Here is an 18,841-nt window from a genome sequence, read left to right as displayed (position 1 = left end):
TTCCGTACCTCGACGACATTCTGATCAAAGCTCCATCCTTTCGTCAAGCTCGCCAAAGTCTTACCTGCGGGTGGCTCATCAACGAAAAGAAGTCCTGTCTTGTCCCGACACAACGTCTTGTGTTTCTGGGTCTATTGTTCCACACTCGTCGATCGAGGGTTTTTCTCCCTCAAGAGAAAATTGGCTCCCTGCAACGGGATGTACGATCGCGGCCGCTCATGAGACTTCCATCTCTCCGGACGACCATCAAAGTCCTGGGAAAGATGGTGGCGGCAACAGAGGCGGTCCCCTTTGCCCAATTTCACTCCAGACCTCTCCAACTCGCCATCCTATCCCGGTGGAACAGGTCTGTCCTTTCCCTGGATCGCCCATTTCGTCTTTCAAACCATGTCAAGCAGTCCCTCAATTGGTGGCTGACGTCTCCTCTCATCTCCCTAGGACGGTCATTCCTCCCCTTTCACTGGTAGATTGTGACAACGGATGCCACCCTCCTCGGCTGGGGGGGCAGTGTTCCGCAATCACACTGTTCAGGGTCGTTGGTCAACTCAGGAGTCAGCCCTGCCATTCAACGTCCTAGAGATACAAGCGATTTATCTGTCTCTCGTTCCCTGGGAGAGACTTCTCAGGGGACTGCCTATCCGGATTCAGACAGACAATGCCATGGTGGTGGCATATGTCACACGCCAGGGAGGGACGCGGAGTGTGTCAGCCCTGGCAGAAATGTCCAAGATTCTTCATTGGGAGGAGGCTTCAGTCCCAGCAATATCCGCGGTACACATTCCCGGCGTGGACAATTGGGCCGCCGATTTCTCAGCCGCAAGGATCTCGCGGCGGGAGAGTGGTCCCTACATCCGGAAGTATTTCTTCAACTTGCCGTCGTGGGGAACCCCGGACGTAGATCTGCTAGCTTCTCGCCTCAACAGAAAAGTTCCACAGTTTGTATCCAGGGCTCGAGATCCTCTCGCGGTGGGCGCGAATGCTCTGGCCATTCCTTGGTCACAGTTCGAGCTCCCCTACCGGTTTCCTCCCCTGCCTCTTCTTCCCAGGCGGCTGAAGAAAATCAAGGCGGAAGGAATTTCAGTCCTCCTCTTCGTCCCGAATTGGCCCAGTAGGGATTGGTTCGCGGACATCGCCAACCTTCTCGCGGACGCCCTCTGGAAGCTTCCAGACTGAGCAGATCTGCTGTCTCAAGGTCCGATTTGCCACCCCAATTCTCGGCCGCTCAATTTAACGGCGTGGCTGTTGAGGCCGAGGTTTTGCAACGATCAGGATTTTCCGATCGAGTTATTCATACCATGATCTGAGCCAGGAAGCCATCGTCTTCCAAGATTTATTGCCGTTCTTGGAAGAACTATTTCACTTGGTGCGAGATCAATGACATTCCGCCCATGTGTTTTTTCGCTCCCTTCTGTCCTGGCGTTCCTTCAAGCGGGGCTGGATACGGGTCTTGCCCTCATCTCTTTAAAGGGTCAAGTGTCGGCGCTGTCCATTTTATTTCGGAAGACGGCTCCCGTCCTCAGGTTAAAACCTTCCGTCAAGGTGTGGCTCACATGGTTCCTCCGTACCGAGCGCCCGTAGATCCATGGGATCTTAATCTGGTTCTCGAGGTTCTGCAAGGTCCTTCCTTTAAACCTCTCTGGGATGTTTCCCTTTGTCTCCTTTCGTGGAAAGTAGCCTTTCTGGCAGCCATCACCTCCATCCGGCGCGCGTCGGAATTAGCTGTCCTCTATTGCCGCTCTCTTGGTACTCTACCAGGACAAGGTAGTTCTGCGGCCTCCGCCCTCTTTCCTTCCTAAGATTGTGTCCACTTTCCACCTGAATGAGGACATTGTTCTCCCGTCCTTTTGTCCGGGTCCAGCTCACCCTCGGGAGCGGTCCTTGAACAAGCTGGACTTGGTCAGGGCGATGAATGTCTACCTAACTAGGATGACTTCTTGCGGAAGACAGATTCTTTCTTCATCATTCCAGATGGGGCGCGGAAAGGTCATCCGGCCTCCAAAGCTACTATTGCTCGCTGGATCAGATCGGCAATTTTGGAGGCCTACCGGGTCAAACAACGAGTGGTCCCTCCGGGAATTAGAGCGCACTCTACCCGGGCAGTGGGTGCCTCCTAGGTGGTACGTCACAGAGCTTCCGCGCTGCAGCTTTACGAAGCTGCAACCTGGTCATCGGTTCACACGTTTGTAAAATTCTACAAGGTCCATACCTACGCTTCGGCAGATGCCAGCCTAGGTAGAAGGATCCTGCAGGCTGCGGTAGTGGGTCCGCTGGCCTGATGGAAGTTTGTTTTTCCCACCCCAGGGACTGCTTTGGGACGTCCCATGGTCTCTGTGTCCCCCAATAAGGCAAACGAGAAAACGGGATTTTTGGGTTGCTTACCGTAAAATCTGTTTCTCGGAGCCTTCATTGGGGGACACAGCACCCTCCCATGTTCTACAACTCTTGTTATTATGTTGGTTGGTTTGAGTTGTCTGTTCTGTTTTCAATCTATTCTGTTACTTCTCCTACTGCTTTCTCACTAACTGAGGAACTTCCTGCCGGTCGGTGGGGTGTACACTGCGGAGGAGGAGCTAACCTTTTTTTGTGCATAGTGTCAGCCTCCTAGTGGCAGCAGCATACACCCATGGTCTCTGTGTCCCCCAATGAAGGCTCCGAGAAACAGATTTTACGGTAAGCAACCCAAAAATCCTGTTTTTTTTTGGCACAAGGTTGAGGAGGCTGGGTTTTTATAAAGCTGCAAAATTTGGATCACCTGGCCTTTCCTAATGATTGTGAACAGGCCATAACCCTAGCAGGCTAACTAACTTGGTTCAAGGTATCAGACCTTATCTGGGACAAATATCCAAGGGTGCCCAAACTTATGCATCGATCGGGACTGTGTTGTCTAACTTTAGGCTTTTAAGATATCATTTCATCTTAAACTTGTTTAACTGTTCACAATAACAGTAATTTTGACCAGAGGTCACTGTATTTACCAGTATCTATTCTATCTTTTTATATATATCTGTATACAAGATACTTTTCAAACTAATAAAGCAATCTTTAAATTACATAGAGAATTACTGTATGTAAAAGCGGATTTTAAAAATGCATTGCATACACATGTTTAAGGGTATGTGCAGACGATCAGTAAACGCTGTGGGTTGGACGCTGCGTACCTGTGCAACGCTAAACCCACAGCGTCCAGAAGTTAAAGCATAGTGGATAGGATTTCAAGATACCCCATGCTCACTATATGTCCACAGATGCCCACGACTTGCCCGTGGAGACTGACATGCGGCGTGTCTTTCCAGACCGCAGCATGTCAATTTCTCTTGCGGAGATGCTCGCCTCCACGAGAGAAATTTCACCCATACAATGTTTTGGATGCAGTGAATTTGCACAGTTCAGTGAACACATGTGGATTCACTTGCGTTCAACAGAAGGCAGCTCTTTGGACACAGTGAACATGGGCTACTTCTAAGGCCTCTTTCACACATCAATTTTTTAGAATCTGTTGCAATCCGTCAAAGTGTGAAAAAAAGGATCCTGCACAGATTGCAAAATCTGATGCACCGGATCCGTTTTTTGACTGATCCGTCGCAGCACCCGCCATAGGAATTTTAAAGGAACAGAATTCTAGAGAGATAGAGTTTTTATGTGCCAGAATGGTTTTCTGGGTTAAATTAAAGGACCAGAAACTATTCCTGGCATGCTTAGTTGTAAAACGGAATCCGGCGACGGATCCGTTTTTTGACGGACAGCGACGGATCCCGCACCCATAGGCTTCCATTATAGCCAACGACGGATGGCGCTGGATCAGTCACTGTCCGACTTTTCAATATACGCAAAAAATGTTCCTATGTCTGTTGTATCCAGCCGACAAACACAGAATCTCCGACAGATCCGTCGAAAGACGGATGAAACGTGTGGCCATCCGTCGCAAATACAAGTCTGAGAAAAAACTGATCCAGCTGCATCAGTTGCTGTATCCATTTTTTTCACAAAACGACGGATTGTGACTGATGGCAAAAAACTGATGTGTGAAAGAGGCCTAAAGTGCTGCCACTTACGGATCGTGTGCACCTACCCATACATATCAGTGAGGAAAAAAATAATCACACTCGCATGACATAAGCTGAAACATACGGATTCCACTCGTCCAACTTTTCAGGAGCAACATCGTAGCTATTTGTTATATGCTCATGTGAGTGAGCCCTAAAACATACCTGGCTGCCATAGCGCCACCAGCCTTTGAATGATGTTGCTGGTGGCTCTGGCACCATAGATCTACTACTGAAAGGTTCACTTTAACTTGATCTGAAACCTTTGCAAATTTGCTATATTGTAGTTGAATAAGTGCTACTCACAAATACTTATGATTCCTGATTACTGGGGTCTAAATGTGCTTTTCCATCAAAAATTTCCTTACAGGACTGGCTGGCAGCCATTGAGGAGCATTCAGCTTACAGCACTCACTACTGTTCTCATGATCAGCTCAGTGACGATGAAGATGAAGATCTGGTGCATGTCGGAGACTTAAAGAAGTCACTTGAGGTAAACTGCATGGCAGCCTAAATAACTTGTGAGTTTTTTTTACATACTTAATAATGCCAATATGCCATTGAGCATTTGAGCAATTGAGTCTTCTGCAAGCCAACAATATTTCAGAACATGGTGTTCAGTTTTCTGCTGTGTGCCACCATAAATCCCTTTATTGGATAGTACTTTGTGTCATTCACATGCTCTGAATTCAAGGGTGTAGACAGAGAAATTCAGACAAGGACAGTCCCGTACATATAGTAGATTTCTCCAATATCGTGTATGGATTCTTGCGGAGCAGCAGTTGAAAGGCGTTTAAAAGGAAGCATGGGCTGTGCAATGAAGCGGCCTAGTATCTGGATTACAACCCCTGGCAAAAATTATGGAATCACCGGCCTTGGAGGATGTTCATTCAGTTGTTTAATTTTGTAGTAAAAAAAGCAGATCACAGACAAGGCAAAAAACTAAAGTCAATTCAAATGGCAACTTTCTGGATTTAAGAAATACTAAAAGAAATCAAGAACAAAAAATGTGCTAGTCAGTAATGGCTACTTTTTTAAACCAAGCTTAGGGGAAAAATTATGGAATCATGAAAAACAAACAAAAAAACACTCCAACACATCACTAGTATTTTGTTGCACCACCTCTGGCTTTTATAACAACTTGCAGTCTCTGAGGCATGGACTTAATGAGTGTAGGAGTACTCTTCATCAGTCTGGCTCCAACTCTCTCTTATTGCTGTTGCCAGATCAGCTTTGCAGGTTGGAGCCTTTTGTCGGGGACCATTTTCTAAAACTTCCACCAAAGATTTTCTATTGGATTGAGATCTGGACTATTTGCAGGCCATGACATTGACCTTGTGTCTTTTTTCAAGGAATGTTATCACAGTTTTTGCTCTATGGCAGGATGCATTATCATCTTGAAAAATGATTTCATCATCCCCAAACATCCTTTCAATTGATGGGATAAGAAAAGTGTCAAAAATATCAACATAAACTTGTGCTTTTATTGAAGATGTAATGACAGCCATCTCCCCAGTGCCTTTACCTGACATGCAGCCCCATATCATCAATGACTGGAAATTTGCATGTTCTCTTCAGGCAGTCATCTTTCTAAATCTCATTGGAATGGCACCAAACAAAAGTTCCAGCATCATCACCTTGCCCAATGCAGATTTGCGATCCATCACTGAATATGACTTTCACCCAGTAATCCACAGTCCATGATTGATTTTCCTTAGCCCATTGTAACCTTGTTTTTTTCTGTTTAGGTGTTAATGATGGCTTTCATTTAGCTTTTCTGCATGTAAATCCCATTTCCTTTAGGCGGTTTCTTACAGTTTGGTCACAGCCTTTGACTCCAGTTTCCTCCCATTCGTTCCTCATTTGTTTTGTTGTGCATTTCCTGTTTTGTTGACATATTGCTTTAAGTTTCTGGTCTTGACGCTTTGATGTCTTCCTTGGTCTACCAGTTTGTTTGCCTTTATCAACCTTCCCATATTTGTATTTTGTCCAGATTTTAGACACAGCTGAATGTGAACAACCAACATCTTTTGCAACATTGTGTGATGATTTACACTCTTAAGAGGTTGATAATCCTCTCCTTTGTTTCAGTTGACATCTCTCGTGTTGGAGCTATGATTCGTGTCAGTCCACTTAATGCAACAGCTCTCCAAAGTGTGCTCACTCCTTTTTAGATGCAGACTTACGAGCAGATCTAATTTGATGCAGGTGTTAGTTTTGGGAATGAAAATTTACAGGGTGATTCCATAATTTTTTCCCCTATGCTTGGTTTAACCCCTTTCCTACAATGGACGTAATATTCCGTCCATGTGACCCTGGACCTAATTCCCATGGACGGAATATTACGTCATAGCGATCAGCGGCGCCCACGTGGTGAGCGCCGCTTATCGCGGCCGGGTGTCAGCTGATTATCACAGCTGACACCCGACACGGGGGTTAAAGGGAAGCATCGGCAGGGAGGGGGCTCCCTCCGTTCTTCCCTGAGCCCCCCACAGCAGCGCAGTGTGCAGCGCTGCTGCGGGGGGCTCCATCCCTGCAGGTCCCCGGATCCAAGATGGCGACGGGGACCTTCGGGGGCCTGCAGGGAGCTGGCTTCCTCAGTGCCTGCAAAGCGCAGGCACGAGGAAGCCTTGTGCAGTGCCTGTGACAGATCGCTGATATGTCACAGTGATCTGATGTGACAGATCAGCGATCTGCCACCTGACAGTTATGTCCCCCCTGGGACAATGTAATAAAGTTAAAAAAAAAAAGTGTAAAAATAATTTTAAAAAAATCACTGAATAAATTTAAAAAAAAATAAAAAATATTCCCAAATAAATTCATTTTTTGGAAAAAAACAAACAATAAAAGTACACACATTTGGTATCGTCGCGTCCGTAACGACCCGCCCTATACAATTGTCCCATTAGTTAACCCCTTTAGCGAACCCCTTAAAAAATAAAAATAAAAAACAAAGCAAAAAATGATTTGTCATACCGCTGAACAAAAAGTGCAATAACGCGCGATCAAAAAGACGCATATAAATATCCATGGTACTGCTGAAAATGTCATCTTGTCCCGCAAAAAACGAGCCGCGATACAGCATCATCAGCAAAAAAATAAGTCTTAGCTCACAGAATAAACGATGCAAAAATAATAATTTTTTATATAAAATTGTTTTCATTGCATAAAAGCGCCAAAACGTAAAAAAAACCTAAATGAGGTATCGCTGTAACTGTACTGATCCAAAGAATAAAAGCGCTTTATCAATTTTACCGCAGGTGGAACGGTGTAAACGCACCCCCCAAAAGAAATTCATGAAACGCTGGTTTTTGTTCATTCTGTGTCCCAAAAATCGGAATAAAAAGCGATCAAAAGATGTCACGTTTCCGAAAATGATACCAATAAAAAACGTCAACTCGTCCCGCAAAAAAAACCTCACATGACTCGGTGGGTCAAAATATGAAAAAATTATAGCTCTCAATATGTGGTGATGCAAAAACTATTTTTACAATAAAAAACGTCTTTTAGCGTGTGACAGCTGCCAAGCATAAAAACCGCCATAAATAGTAAATCAAACGCCCCGTTATCACCCCCTTAGTGAAAAATAATAATAATAAAAATGTATTTATTTCCATTTTCCCGTTAGGGTTAGGGCTGAGATTAGGGTTAGGGGTGTGTTGGGGTTAGGGTTGGAGTTATAATTGGGGGATTTCCACTGTTTGGGCACATCAGGTGCTCTCCAAATGCAACATGGCGTCTGATCTCAATTCCTGCCAATTCTGCGTTGAAAAAGTCAAATGGTGCTCCTTCCCTTCCAAGCTCTGCCATGTGCCGAAACAGTGGTTTACCCCCACATATGGGGTATCAGCCTACTCAGGACAAATTGCAAAACAACTTTTGGGGTCCAATTTCTCCTGTTACCCTTAGGAAAATATAAAATTGGGGGCAAAAATATCATTTTTGTGGAAAAAAATGATTTTTTTTATTTTCACGCCTGGGCGTTATAAACTTCTGTGAAGCACTTGGGGGTTCAAAGTTCTCACCACACATCTAGATAAGTTCCGTGGGGGGTCTAGTTTCCAAAATGGGGTCATTTGTGGGGGGTTTCCACTGTTTTGGTACATCAGGGGTTTTCCAATCGCGACATAGTATCCGATCTCAATTCCAGCCAAAAAAGTCAAATGGCACTGCATCCCTTCTGAGCTCTGCCATGCGCCCAAATACTCGTTTCCACCCACATATGGGGTATCAGCGTACTCAGGACAAATTGTACAATAACTTTTAGGGTCCTGTTACCCTTGGGAAAATAAAAATTGGGGTGAAAAGATCAATTTTGTGGGAAAAATGATTTTTTAATTGTACCGCTGTACGTTATAAACTTCTGTGAAGCCCTTGTGGGTTCAAAGTTCTCACCACACATCTAGATAAGTTCCTTGGGGGGTCTAGTTTCCAAAATGGGGTCACTTGTGGGGGGTTTCCACTGTTTAGGTACATCAGGGGCTCTCCAAACGTGACATGGCATCCGATCTGAATTCCAGCCAATTTTGCAATGAAAAAGTCAAACGGCGCTCCTTCCCTTCTGAGCTCTGCCATGCGCCGAAACAGTGGTTCCCCCCCCCACATATCAGGTAACAGCGTCTCAGGACAAACTGCACAATAACTTTTGCAGTCCAATTTCTCCTGTTACCCTTGGTAAAATAAAAAAAAATTGAACTTGAAGTATTTTTTTGTGAAAAAAAGTTAAATGTTCATTTTTTTTTTTTTTAAATATTCAAAAAAATTCCTGTGACGCACCTAAAGGGTTAATAAACTTCTTGAATGTGGTTTTGAGCACCTTAAGGGGTGCAGTTTTTAGAATGGTGTCACTTTTGGGTATTTTCTATCATATAGACCCCTCAAAGTGACTTCAAATGTGATGTGGTCTGTAAAAATAAAATGGTGTTGCAAAAATGAGAAATCGCTGGTCAACTTTTAACCCTTATAACTTCCTAACAAAAAAAAAATTTTGGTTCCAAAATTGTGCTGATGTAAAGTAAACATGTGGTAAATGTTACTTATTACGTTTTTTGTGTGCCGTATCTCTGTGATTTAAGGGCATAAAAATTCAAAGTTGAAAAATTGCGAAATTTTAAAAATTTTCGCCAAATTTCCATTTTTTTCACAAACGCAAGTTATTTGAATGAAATTTTACCTTTATCATGAAGTACAATATGTCACTAGAAAACAATGTCAGAATCACCGGGATCCATGGAAGCGTTCCAGAGTTATTACCTCATAAAGGGACAGTGGTCAGAATTGTAAAAATTGGCCCGGGAGTTAACGTGCAAACCACCCTTGGTAGTGAAGGGGTTAAAAAAGTAACCATTACTGACTACCACATTTTTTGTTCTTGATTTCTTTTAGGGTTTCTTAAAGCTGGGACAGCACAAAAAGAGGACTTAAAAATCCTCCAATAATACAAGAAAACAGCAAAAAAGCAGAGAGGTCAGGATGCAGTGGACCCATATAATTAAGATGGCAGCACAGGTGCAAGAATACAACCGCTCACAGCCAACCAATACATGGAGGGGGCGGTTGCCTGGTATATTAATGCACAATAAAAAACTTGTATGCGGCGCTGTTCACATTATGGCAGTGCACAACATCCAGGTCACAGCCTAGTAGTGACACCCTTCTATTAGATCAGGCGGGCTGCCCAGCGCTATCAAAATGCATGCCATGTTAACAGACACCGCAGTTTACAAGACCAAATGGGCCCAACTGCACCCTGAATAAAAAGTGCAATTGGTTGGCTGTGAGCGGTTGTTTCATTGGTATTTTTGCACCTGTGTTGCTATCTTAATTATATGGGTCCCCTGCATCCTGATAGTGCATTTGTCAGGAGGCCTGGATTGGTAAACCTCTCAGCTTTTTTGCTGTTTTCTGGTGTTTCTTAAAGCCAGAAAGTTGCCACTTGAATTGACTTTAGTTTTGTGCCGTGTCTGTGATCTACTTTTTTTTTCTACAAAATTAAACAACTGAATCCTCCAAGGCCGATGATTCCATTATTTTTGCCAGGGGCTGTGCAATGAAGCAGCCTAGTGTCTGGAATAAAAGGAAGCATGAGCTGTGCAATGAAGCTTCCTAGTGTCTGGAATCAGGCTATGTGCACACGTAGCGGAACGCTCGTGGAAATTACCGCGAGGATTCCGGATTCCATTCCGAGGGAAAATCGCATTTAAATTCCTGAGATTTTCCTGCGGAAAAACTAGCGTTTTGCAAGCGTAATTAGCTTGCAGAATGCTAGCGTTTTCCAAGCGATCTGGAGCATCTCTTGGAAAACTGATTGACGAGTGTGACCAACCTGTCATAGTGTTTGACGAGTGTGACCAACTTTTTACTACTGATGCTGCCTATGCAGCATCAGTAGTAAAAGGATGTAAAAAATTAAAAAAAATATTGTTGTTCTTACCTTCCGGCATCCCGCGCAGCCTTCCTGCCTCTCTCCACGCTCACGGTCCCAGTAATCCTTTGCGCGAATGACTGCGAGACGTCACGCTCCCGCGAGATTGTGACGTCATCGCGGTCGTTCTCGCAAAGGATTACTGGGACCGGGAGCTTGGAGAGAGGCGGGAAGGCTGCGCGGGATGCCGGAAGGTAAGAATAACAATATTTTTTATTTTAATTTTATTTTTTAAAGGGATATGGTACCCAAAGCCCATAGGACAGTCTCCCCTCCTCCGGGTCGTGGGTACCATCCGCAAATGTTCTGCTTACTTTTCATATGGTGGGCACAGCCACATGCGGAAAGTAAGCAGAACAATGCATTCCTATGGGTGCGGGATTGCCGCGATTCCGCTAAATTAATGAGCATGCTTCGTTTTTTTACCGCGAAGCGATTCCGAGGCGGGAAAAGCCGCAGCATTAGCACAGCATTGCGGAATCCCATAGGAATGCATGGGATGCTTATTTTTCGCGTTTTTGCTGCAAAATCGAGTGTTCAAAGCCGCCGCGAAAACGCGAAAAAAAAACGCAATGTGTGAACGTAGCCTCAAAGGAAGCATGGGCTGTGCAATGAAGCGGCCTAGTGTCTGGAATAAAAGGAAGCATGGGCTGTGCAATGAAGCGGCCTAGTGTCTGGAGTAAAAGGAAGCATAGGCTGTGCAATGAAGCGGCCTAGTGTCTGGAATAAAAGGAAGCATGGGCTGTGCAATGAAGCGGCCTAGTGTCTAGAATAAAAGGAAGCATGGACTGTGCAATGAAGCGGCCTAGTGTCTGGAATAAAAGGAAGCATGGACTGTGCAATGAAGCGGTTCAGTGTGGTGACTCCATATTCGGGGTTTGTGCGTTGGGGCATTTTTTTTGTAAGCATCATACTCTATAAAGGACATAAAAGGGGTATTGCTGGTGAGATCATTAAGGGGCTTAAATATAGACATAATCATGGTGTACAGTTTACAATACATATCCTTCTGGTTGATAAAAGTTTGGAGATATGACTCTACCGAGTAGCTATAAATTCTCATTGCCCCCCCCCTCCAAGAAAAAGATAAGATCTGGAAATGGAGTTCTCTATCTATATACTGTAGATATCTAGATTTATTTTTTTTTTTAGGGGGGGGGGGGGGAGTGGTGGGCAATTAGAATTTTGCTATGGGTCTCTCATATCTATGTACGCCGCTGAATAGACCAACAATGTTTTTCTCCATGAAAATCTAGCTTTAACTTTTGACCCTTAATGTTAGCAGAATGAAGGTCCTGCATCTCTACACTGTTGGCACAGCCCAGTCACTTATGACTCTGCTGAGCAGTTGTCAGAGATCATTGATTAAATATTGATGGTTTTTCCGATGGACAGGCTGCCATTTTTGTTTTCTTGAAGTCAATGCCTAAGTTTAGCTCAACTTATAAAAGCTGAGTTTTCAGCTCCGTCCTGTCCATGAATAAGCTGTAAAACCTAGCTTTTATAAATGGCATGGACCGTATTTTGCTTGCCTGTTCCCTACCAGACATGTCTGGGGATCTTTGGAAAGGCCATTCCTACAACTTTGTGAGTGAGCGTAAGTCCTGAACTTCATGTGTCATGACCCACTCAGGAATCTTTATAGATTGACATCCTCTGCCGAGGATATTTTCAGGCAAATAATGTGGACAAAAAACTTTAGGATAAGTTATTCTATGGAATTATTTGAAACTAGATGGAGACCTGAGGGCGGTAATGTCACGATGGGGGCAGGCTTTGCAGCGTTGAAAATCTCCCCCCCGCCCCCTCACCATGTGCTCACCCACCTATCCACTCTTTCCACATGTGCTGACTTCTTCCGTCTGTGCTCTCTTCTTTGACCTGTCTAGCCCATGTGCTATCCCCCTTCTGTCTCCCCTCATGTGCTGTCCCGTATGCGCTGTCTTCCCCCTGTGCTCTGTCTTTCTCACCCCTGAGTCTGACCGTGTACAGAACATACCACAGCTCCTGGGCAGGGGAGGAAGCAAAAGACAATGCTGACATTACAGAAGGAGATCGCAGAGGATACAGTTTGGGAGGTAAAATATTGTTTAAAAACAGTCAGTGAAATATTTTACCTCACAAAATGAATCCTCCATTATCGCCTGCTGTAATGTCAGTATTGTCTTTTGCTTCCTCCCTTGCCCAGGAGATGTGGTATGCTCTGTACACGGTCAGACAATTTTTAAAATGAACTTTCGTTCGTGGGAAAAACCCTTTAATGTGACCGGCTTTCTCTGCCTGTAGACACATCGCACATCTGCTGCGGGATCAGCCAAATGATTCACTGCCCCTGTGTGGAATTCGCGCAGGCGCAGTGCGACATGTTCTGCTGGTGGTACCGCACAAGCGGCTGTGTGAGAGTGAGAGATGGTGTTCCGCTGGTGGTATCCCGCAATAGGTTGGTACCAGCAGCAGTTTCCATATTGAGACACCCATTATTTGGGTGTCCCAATATGGCGGTCGTTGAACTTCCTCCGCTTGGAATTCTAGGATACGATGACATCTGGACAGAACAGGAAATGAAAACATTACAAGGCAATTATAAAAATAGATTATATCTCAGATAGAAATGTATGTAAAAGATTTGTTTCGAGCCTTAGCAACAACTGAAGATATCTCTAGCTGGTGCTGTGATGTTGTATTCTCCTTTGGTCACACATTCATATCTGTGATTTTTCCAGACACATTGTTTTGGGTGCACAAGCCATAGTTGACAATCAATGTATTGTGTGCGAAGCACAATGATGACTTTCAAGCAGCTCTGCTTCCTTAATGATGCAGAGATAAATTTCCATCTGTTCTCATAGGTGTTGGGCTGGTAGGGAAGCCCAGTCATACAGGTGCATCTCACAAAATTAGAATATCATCAAAAAGTTAATTTATTTCAGTTCTTCAATACAAAATTTCAAGTTTTTATCTCTGTTAATGTTGATGATTATGTATTACAGCCAATGAAAACCCAAAAGTCGTCATCTCCGTAAATTAGAATACTTTATAATGCCAGCATGAAAAAATGATTTTAAAATCTGAAATGTTCGCCTACTGAAATGTATGTTCAGTATATGCACTCAGTACTTGGTTGGGGCTCCTTTTGCATCAATTACTGCATCAATGCTGCGTGGCATGGAGGCGATCAGCCTGTGACGCTGCTGAGATGTTATGGAAGACCAGGTTGCCTTGATAGCAGCCTTCAGCTCGTCTGCATTGTTGGGTCTGGTGTCTCTCATCTTCCTCTTGACAATACCCCATAGATTCTCTATGGGGCTAAGGTCAGACAAGTTTGCTGGCAAATCAAGCACAGTGATACTTTTGTTTTTAAACCAGGTATTGGTACTTGTGAACAGGTGCCAAGTCCTGCTGAAGAATGAAATTTCCATCTCCAGTAAGCTTGTCAGTAGAGGGAAGCATGAAGTGCTCTAAAACTTCCTGGTAGACGGCTGCGCTGACTTTGGTCTTGATAAAACACAGTGGACTTATACCAGCAGATGACATGGCTACTGAAACCATCATTGATTGTGGATACTTCACATTAGACCTTGGAAATAAAAATCAAGGTCCCAGAGACTGGAGGAAGAGTGAAGAGACAGACAATCCAAGCTGCGTAAGGTCTAGCGGGGATCTCACAGAGGTCATGGCAGTTCAGCCCGGCTGGGAGCAGAGCCTCACTGACCGGAAGTAACCTCAATGACGTCACCACCGGTCTGAGGCTGAGCTCGCAGCAGTTCAGTCACCAATGGTTGTCAGCCTGGACGGTCGCCACCGTCCAGGTTGAAAACTGTTTATCCCCCAGACATGGATTACGGCGTGGGACAGAATTACGGACAGGTATGGTACATTGTTTTTTTTTTTTATTTTACTTTTATTATAGGAGAACAAGGGCTTCGCTGGAATTAGGCGTGTAAATAAAAATGGAAAACTGTTTAGTCTTATTTCAAATAAATAAAGGACTTTATTCTGGCTGTGCCTTTATTTACCATGTAGGTAACTATAGGATTAAGAATACATAGGTGTCTTATAGATTCCTCTCCATTACTAAGCCTTGGGCTTGATGTCACCAGACAATATAAAGGTGACATCAACCCCACAAATATGAACCCCACTTGCCACCGCTACAGGCAAGTGGGTAGAGCCAGGCAAATCGCCAGAATTGGTGCATCTAATAGATGTGCCTTTTCTGGGCAGCTGCGGGCTGCTATTTTTAGGCTGAGGGGGTAATGTCCATGGCCCCTTACCATCCTGAGAAACCAGCCCCCAGCTGTTTCATGGAATCATAGAATGGTAGAGTTGGAAGGGACCTCCTGGGCCATCTGGTCCAATCCCCTGCTCAAAGCAGGATTCACTAAATCATCCCAAACAGATGTCTGTCCAGCCTCTGTTTGAAGACTTCTATTGAAGGAGAGCTCACCACCTCTCATGGCAGTCTGTTCCACTCATTGATCACCCGAACTGTCAGTTTTTTCTGATATCTAATCTGTGTCTCCTCCCATTCAGTTTCATCCCATTGCTTCTAGTCTTTCCTTGTGCAAATGAGAATAAAGATGATCCTTCTACAATGTGACAATGTGTTTGCTTTAGCAAGGTTGGTTGTCAAAAATGGGGGGCACCCCACTGCATTTTTTAAAATTATTTAAATAATTTAAAAAAACAGCGTGGGAACCCCTCTATTCTTGATAACCAGCCTTGCTGAAGCTGACAGCTGAGGGTTACAGCCCCCCAGCTGTGAATTTTGCCTGGCTGGTTAGCGAAAATACAGGGGAACGACTCCATTCTTCTTCTTTTTTTTTTTTTTTTTTATTTACATCGCAGGAGCGGCTGATGATTACTCCCATCCAACACTTATTCTCTCACTGTAATTAGTGATAGCAGGTGTTGGATGATGGTAGTCCCAACAGCTGACACCAGTGACCAGAGGTAAGCCTTATACTTCCGATCACAGCTGAGCGCTCCCGATCAGAAGCGGTGTTTGCCATGCTGTCATGCACATCACAGCACAGCAAACACTGGATTTTCAGGCCCCCCATTCCAAGTGAATGGGGTCCGGGTACTGTTCTTGTACACGATCCCGAACTTTTTGCAACTGTTCTGCCGAACCCTCCGGACCTGAACATCCAGGTGTCCGCCCATCTCTACTGTTCATGTCTTTGTCAGTGGGCAAACTTACAAAATCATCAAGAGATCAAATAATTATTTCCTTCACTGTAATTTGACGTTTAGCTGAATAGCATTCAGCATAGCCCTTTATACATGTCAGATGCAACGTTACAGCCTTATTTTAATTATAGTTGGACATGTTGAGAGAAGGGTGTTAATTAATAGCACGTGGTGTAACCGTATGTCAAGTACTGCAGCTTCAATTATTCTCTCAAGATGTTATGAGTCGTTAGTGTTTTTCTTACGTGTGGTGATAAAAATTGAAGTCTCTGATTAAAAAAATTTGTGCTACCTACAATATATATATATGTGCACACAGTGTTTGGCATAAGTGAGTACACAACCTATTGAAATTTTAAGATTTTATCAATAGATCACTGAACACAAGGGCAATTTCCAAAATTTTAACAAGACTGAGTTTCATAGAACATTTTTTTTAACCCATAACTTGAAAGTAAGGTTAATATATTTATTACAAAATCTTCAGTTTTACGCAAATTAGTTTATACAATAATGAGTACACCCAACATCAAAAACTACTTTCAGTATTTTGTATGACCTACATGATTTTTAAGGACATCACCAAGTCTAGATGTGGAATGAACAATTGGCGACCTATTGCAACATCTGTCCAGTAGTCCTCCTATTTTTCAGCATGGGCCCTGGCAAATTGTAGGCAGGAATTTTTTAGCATTGACTTAAGGAAAGGCTTCTTTCATGGACAACACCGATGCATGTCATTCCTCTGCAGTGTATGCCATATTGTATCAAGGGAAACACTCAATCCGGTTTGGCTTTCTAGTTCTTTGTTTTTCCTTCTTCTGTCGTTAATTGCAATGACCTTGCATGTTGCTCTTCTTCAGTCCTTCTCAGCAGAACATGCTCCTGTTTAGGTGTTAACTTCCATGGTCAGCCTGGATGTGTGAGGTGGCTGTAGTTCCAGCTTTGGTAAATTTTTGTATCACTTTTGCTACAGTATTCTGACTGATAAGTAAAGCTTTGCTGATCATCTTTTGGCCTCCTTCACCTTTCTTGGTAAAGAATTGTTTTTTTTTGTCAGGTCCTGTGACATTTCTCTTCCATGTGGTGGCATTGCTGACATCAGTAACTATGAAGAAGTTTTCTTTAAGTATTACACCATTTTAAAGGGAGTATCCGCGACATGACAAAAAAAATATTATCTAAGCACTAACCAGCAGGTAATTGCACCTTACCTGCCTGTTATGCACAGAGCCGTTCTTCCCCGGCACAGAGTGGTCACTTACCGTTCCAGCTGGGGATTCAGTTGCCTCTGCTGACGCGACGGGGCTGAACTTCTGTCGTCATTCTGACTGAAGGGACGCTCCCCCAGTTAGGCACTTGTGACCCGGCTGTTAATCAGAATACCGGAGGTCACACCCCTTCGACAGAACAGAGCAGAAAAAGAAGCCTCCGCTCTGTAGAAGTGACGTCAGCAGAGGCTTCTGAATTCCCAGCAGGAACAGTCTGTGACCCCTCTGAGCTGGTGAAGAATGGTGCCGGGCACAACAGGCAGGTAACTAGCAATTACCTGCCTGTTGGTGGTTAGGCACATTTTTTTTGTAAAAGTCCTTGATACCCCCTTTAAGCTACGTTCCCACGATGAGCTTTTGATGACTTTTCAATGTTGCAGGTTTTTGCCACCAATTAAGTAAATTTAGGTTACTTGTGTTTTTTTCATTGCATTTTTTTAGTGGAAAACCCCTTTAAATAGAGACACATACAGGGTAGCTGTAAAATGGACAGAGTTTGGGAGCTATAAGTTGTTAACCAATTTTTCACAACTGTTCCGTTAATAATCTGTTGCCATTTATGTGGAGACGCAGCAATAGATAAAAATGTATACTGATATATCAATAAATGTACATTACTTTTCAATTGAGAATCAATCTCTTGATGGTGTATTTTCGCCTCAGATCAATGCCAGCACTACTTGTGCCCTCATTAACTGTGATGTATGTAAAGGGAATCTGTCACCAGGTTTTTAGCAACGCCACCTGGTAGTAGCATGATATAGGGGCAGAGATCCTGATTCCAGTGATGTCACTTAATGTAGTTTTGAGAAAATCTCTTATCTGCTGTAGATTTAACAGTTTTCTGAATGCTGATCTCTGTATAACCCTGTCCCCTCCTCTGATTGGCAGCTTTCTGCCTATACAGAGTGCACACACAGCTGCCAATCGGTGGCGGGGTTATACACAGCTCATGAATATGGAGGACTTACATGGCAGCAGGTTCACTAGGAATTAGTCTCTGCCCCTGCATTATGCTGCTCTCTACGTGGCAAAATCCTGGTGACAAAGTCCCTTTATTTATCCAAGGCATCCTTTTCAGTCTGCTTTTTTCTGGAAATTATGAAAAGCTGCTTCAGTTGTTGTAAGACTACATATCCCAGCAGTCACACAGGCTTCATTTACAGGTAGCCTTTCTCTTTTCTGTGTTAAAGATAAAGGCATCTTCCATGTGGAGTCATGCAGTTTGTCATTGCGCTCAACAATAAAACCTTTCTCCTTTCGTCAGTTAGCTAAATTTACTCTTTTTGTGCTAAAACATTAATGCAATGAAACTGGAGAAATGTGTCACCTTGAGCAGTGGATCAGCATGTGATAAGATAATTGCAGGCTGGATCTGCTGTGACTTGGCTGTTTATTTTCCATAAGAAATAATTTGTTTCCCCTTTGTCATATAAAATGCTCCAAAATCCTTAAAATATTAAAGGTCAGTGTAGCCGTAGTGGACACATTGTGTACCGTTACTGTCTGCTTAAGAAGTAACAGGCAGGTTGTTGCTAACAACCTGCCTGTTCTGCCCAGCGGCAGATCTCTGCTGGCACAGATGGGTCACAGACCACTCCTGCCGGTGACTGACTTCCACTGATGTCCCGTTGGCAGAGCAGCGGCTTCTCTTCCACTCTACTCTGTTTAAAGCATGACTGCCTAACTGGGCAAAGCCGGCTTTCAGTCAGCATGACGTTGGCAGTCACGTCCCATTGGCAGAGAAGTCTGGAAGAGGAGGTACTGCCCAGTGGACGTGGAGCAGTTGAGTCGCCGACCGGAGCCGTCAGTGATCGCTCTGAACCCTGGATCGGATAGAAAAGGCAGGTAATTTAGTCCTGGATTATTCTTCTATTGGGATTCAGAAAAGCACAAGCTGGTATCTTTTG

At 44.0% G+C, this 18,841-nt stretch overlaps 1 protein-coding gene across 2 annotated transcripts in view; it reads left to right on the top strand.

The window, feature by feature from the left end:
- Positions 1-18,841, top strand: part of OSBPL1A (oxysterol binding protein like 1A) — a 249,901-nt gene that overhangs the window by 117,418 nt on the left and 113,642 nt on the right. For both annotated transcript variants that reach the window (XM_073550826.1, XM_073550827.1), the window contains one exon: positions 4,414-4,536. In XM_073550826.1, the coding sequence (XP_073406927.1) occupies positions 4,414-4,536 (123 nt within the window). The remainder of the gene's footprint in view (positions 1-4,413; positions 4,537-18,841) is intronic.

This window comes from Dendrobates tinctorius, unplaced genomic scaffold, assembly GCF_039654945.1.
Source record: "Dendrobates tinctorius isolate UK_male_01 unplaced genomic scaffold, ASM3965494v1 ptg000171l, whole genome shotgun sequence".
Classification (NCBI taxonomy): Eukaryota; Metazoa; Chordata; class Amphibia; order Anura; family Dendrobatidae; genus Dendrobates; species Dendrobates tinctorius.
Note: the sequence above shows the minus strand (reverse complement) of the source record. Positions and strands in the feature narration are given on the sequence as shown.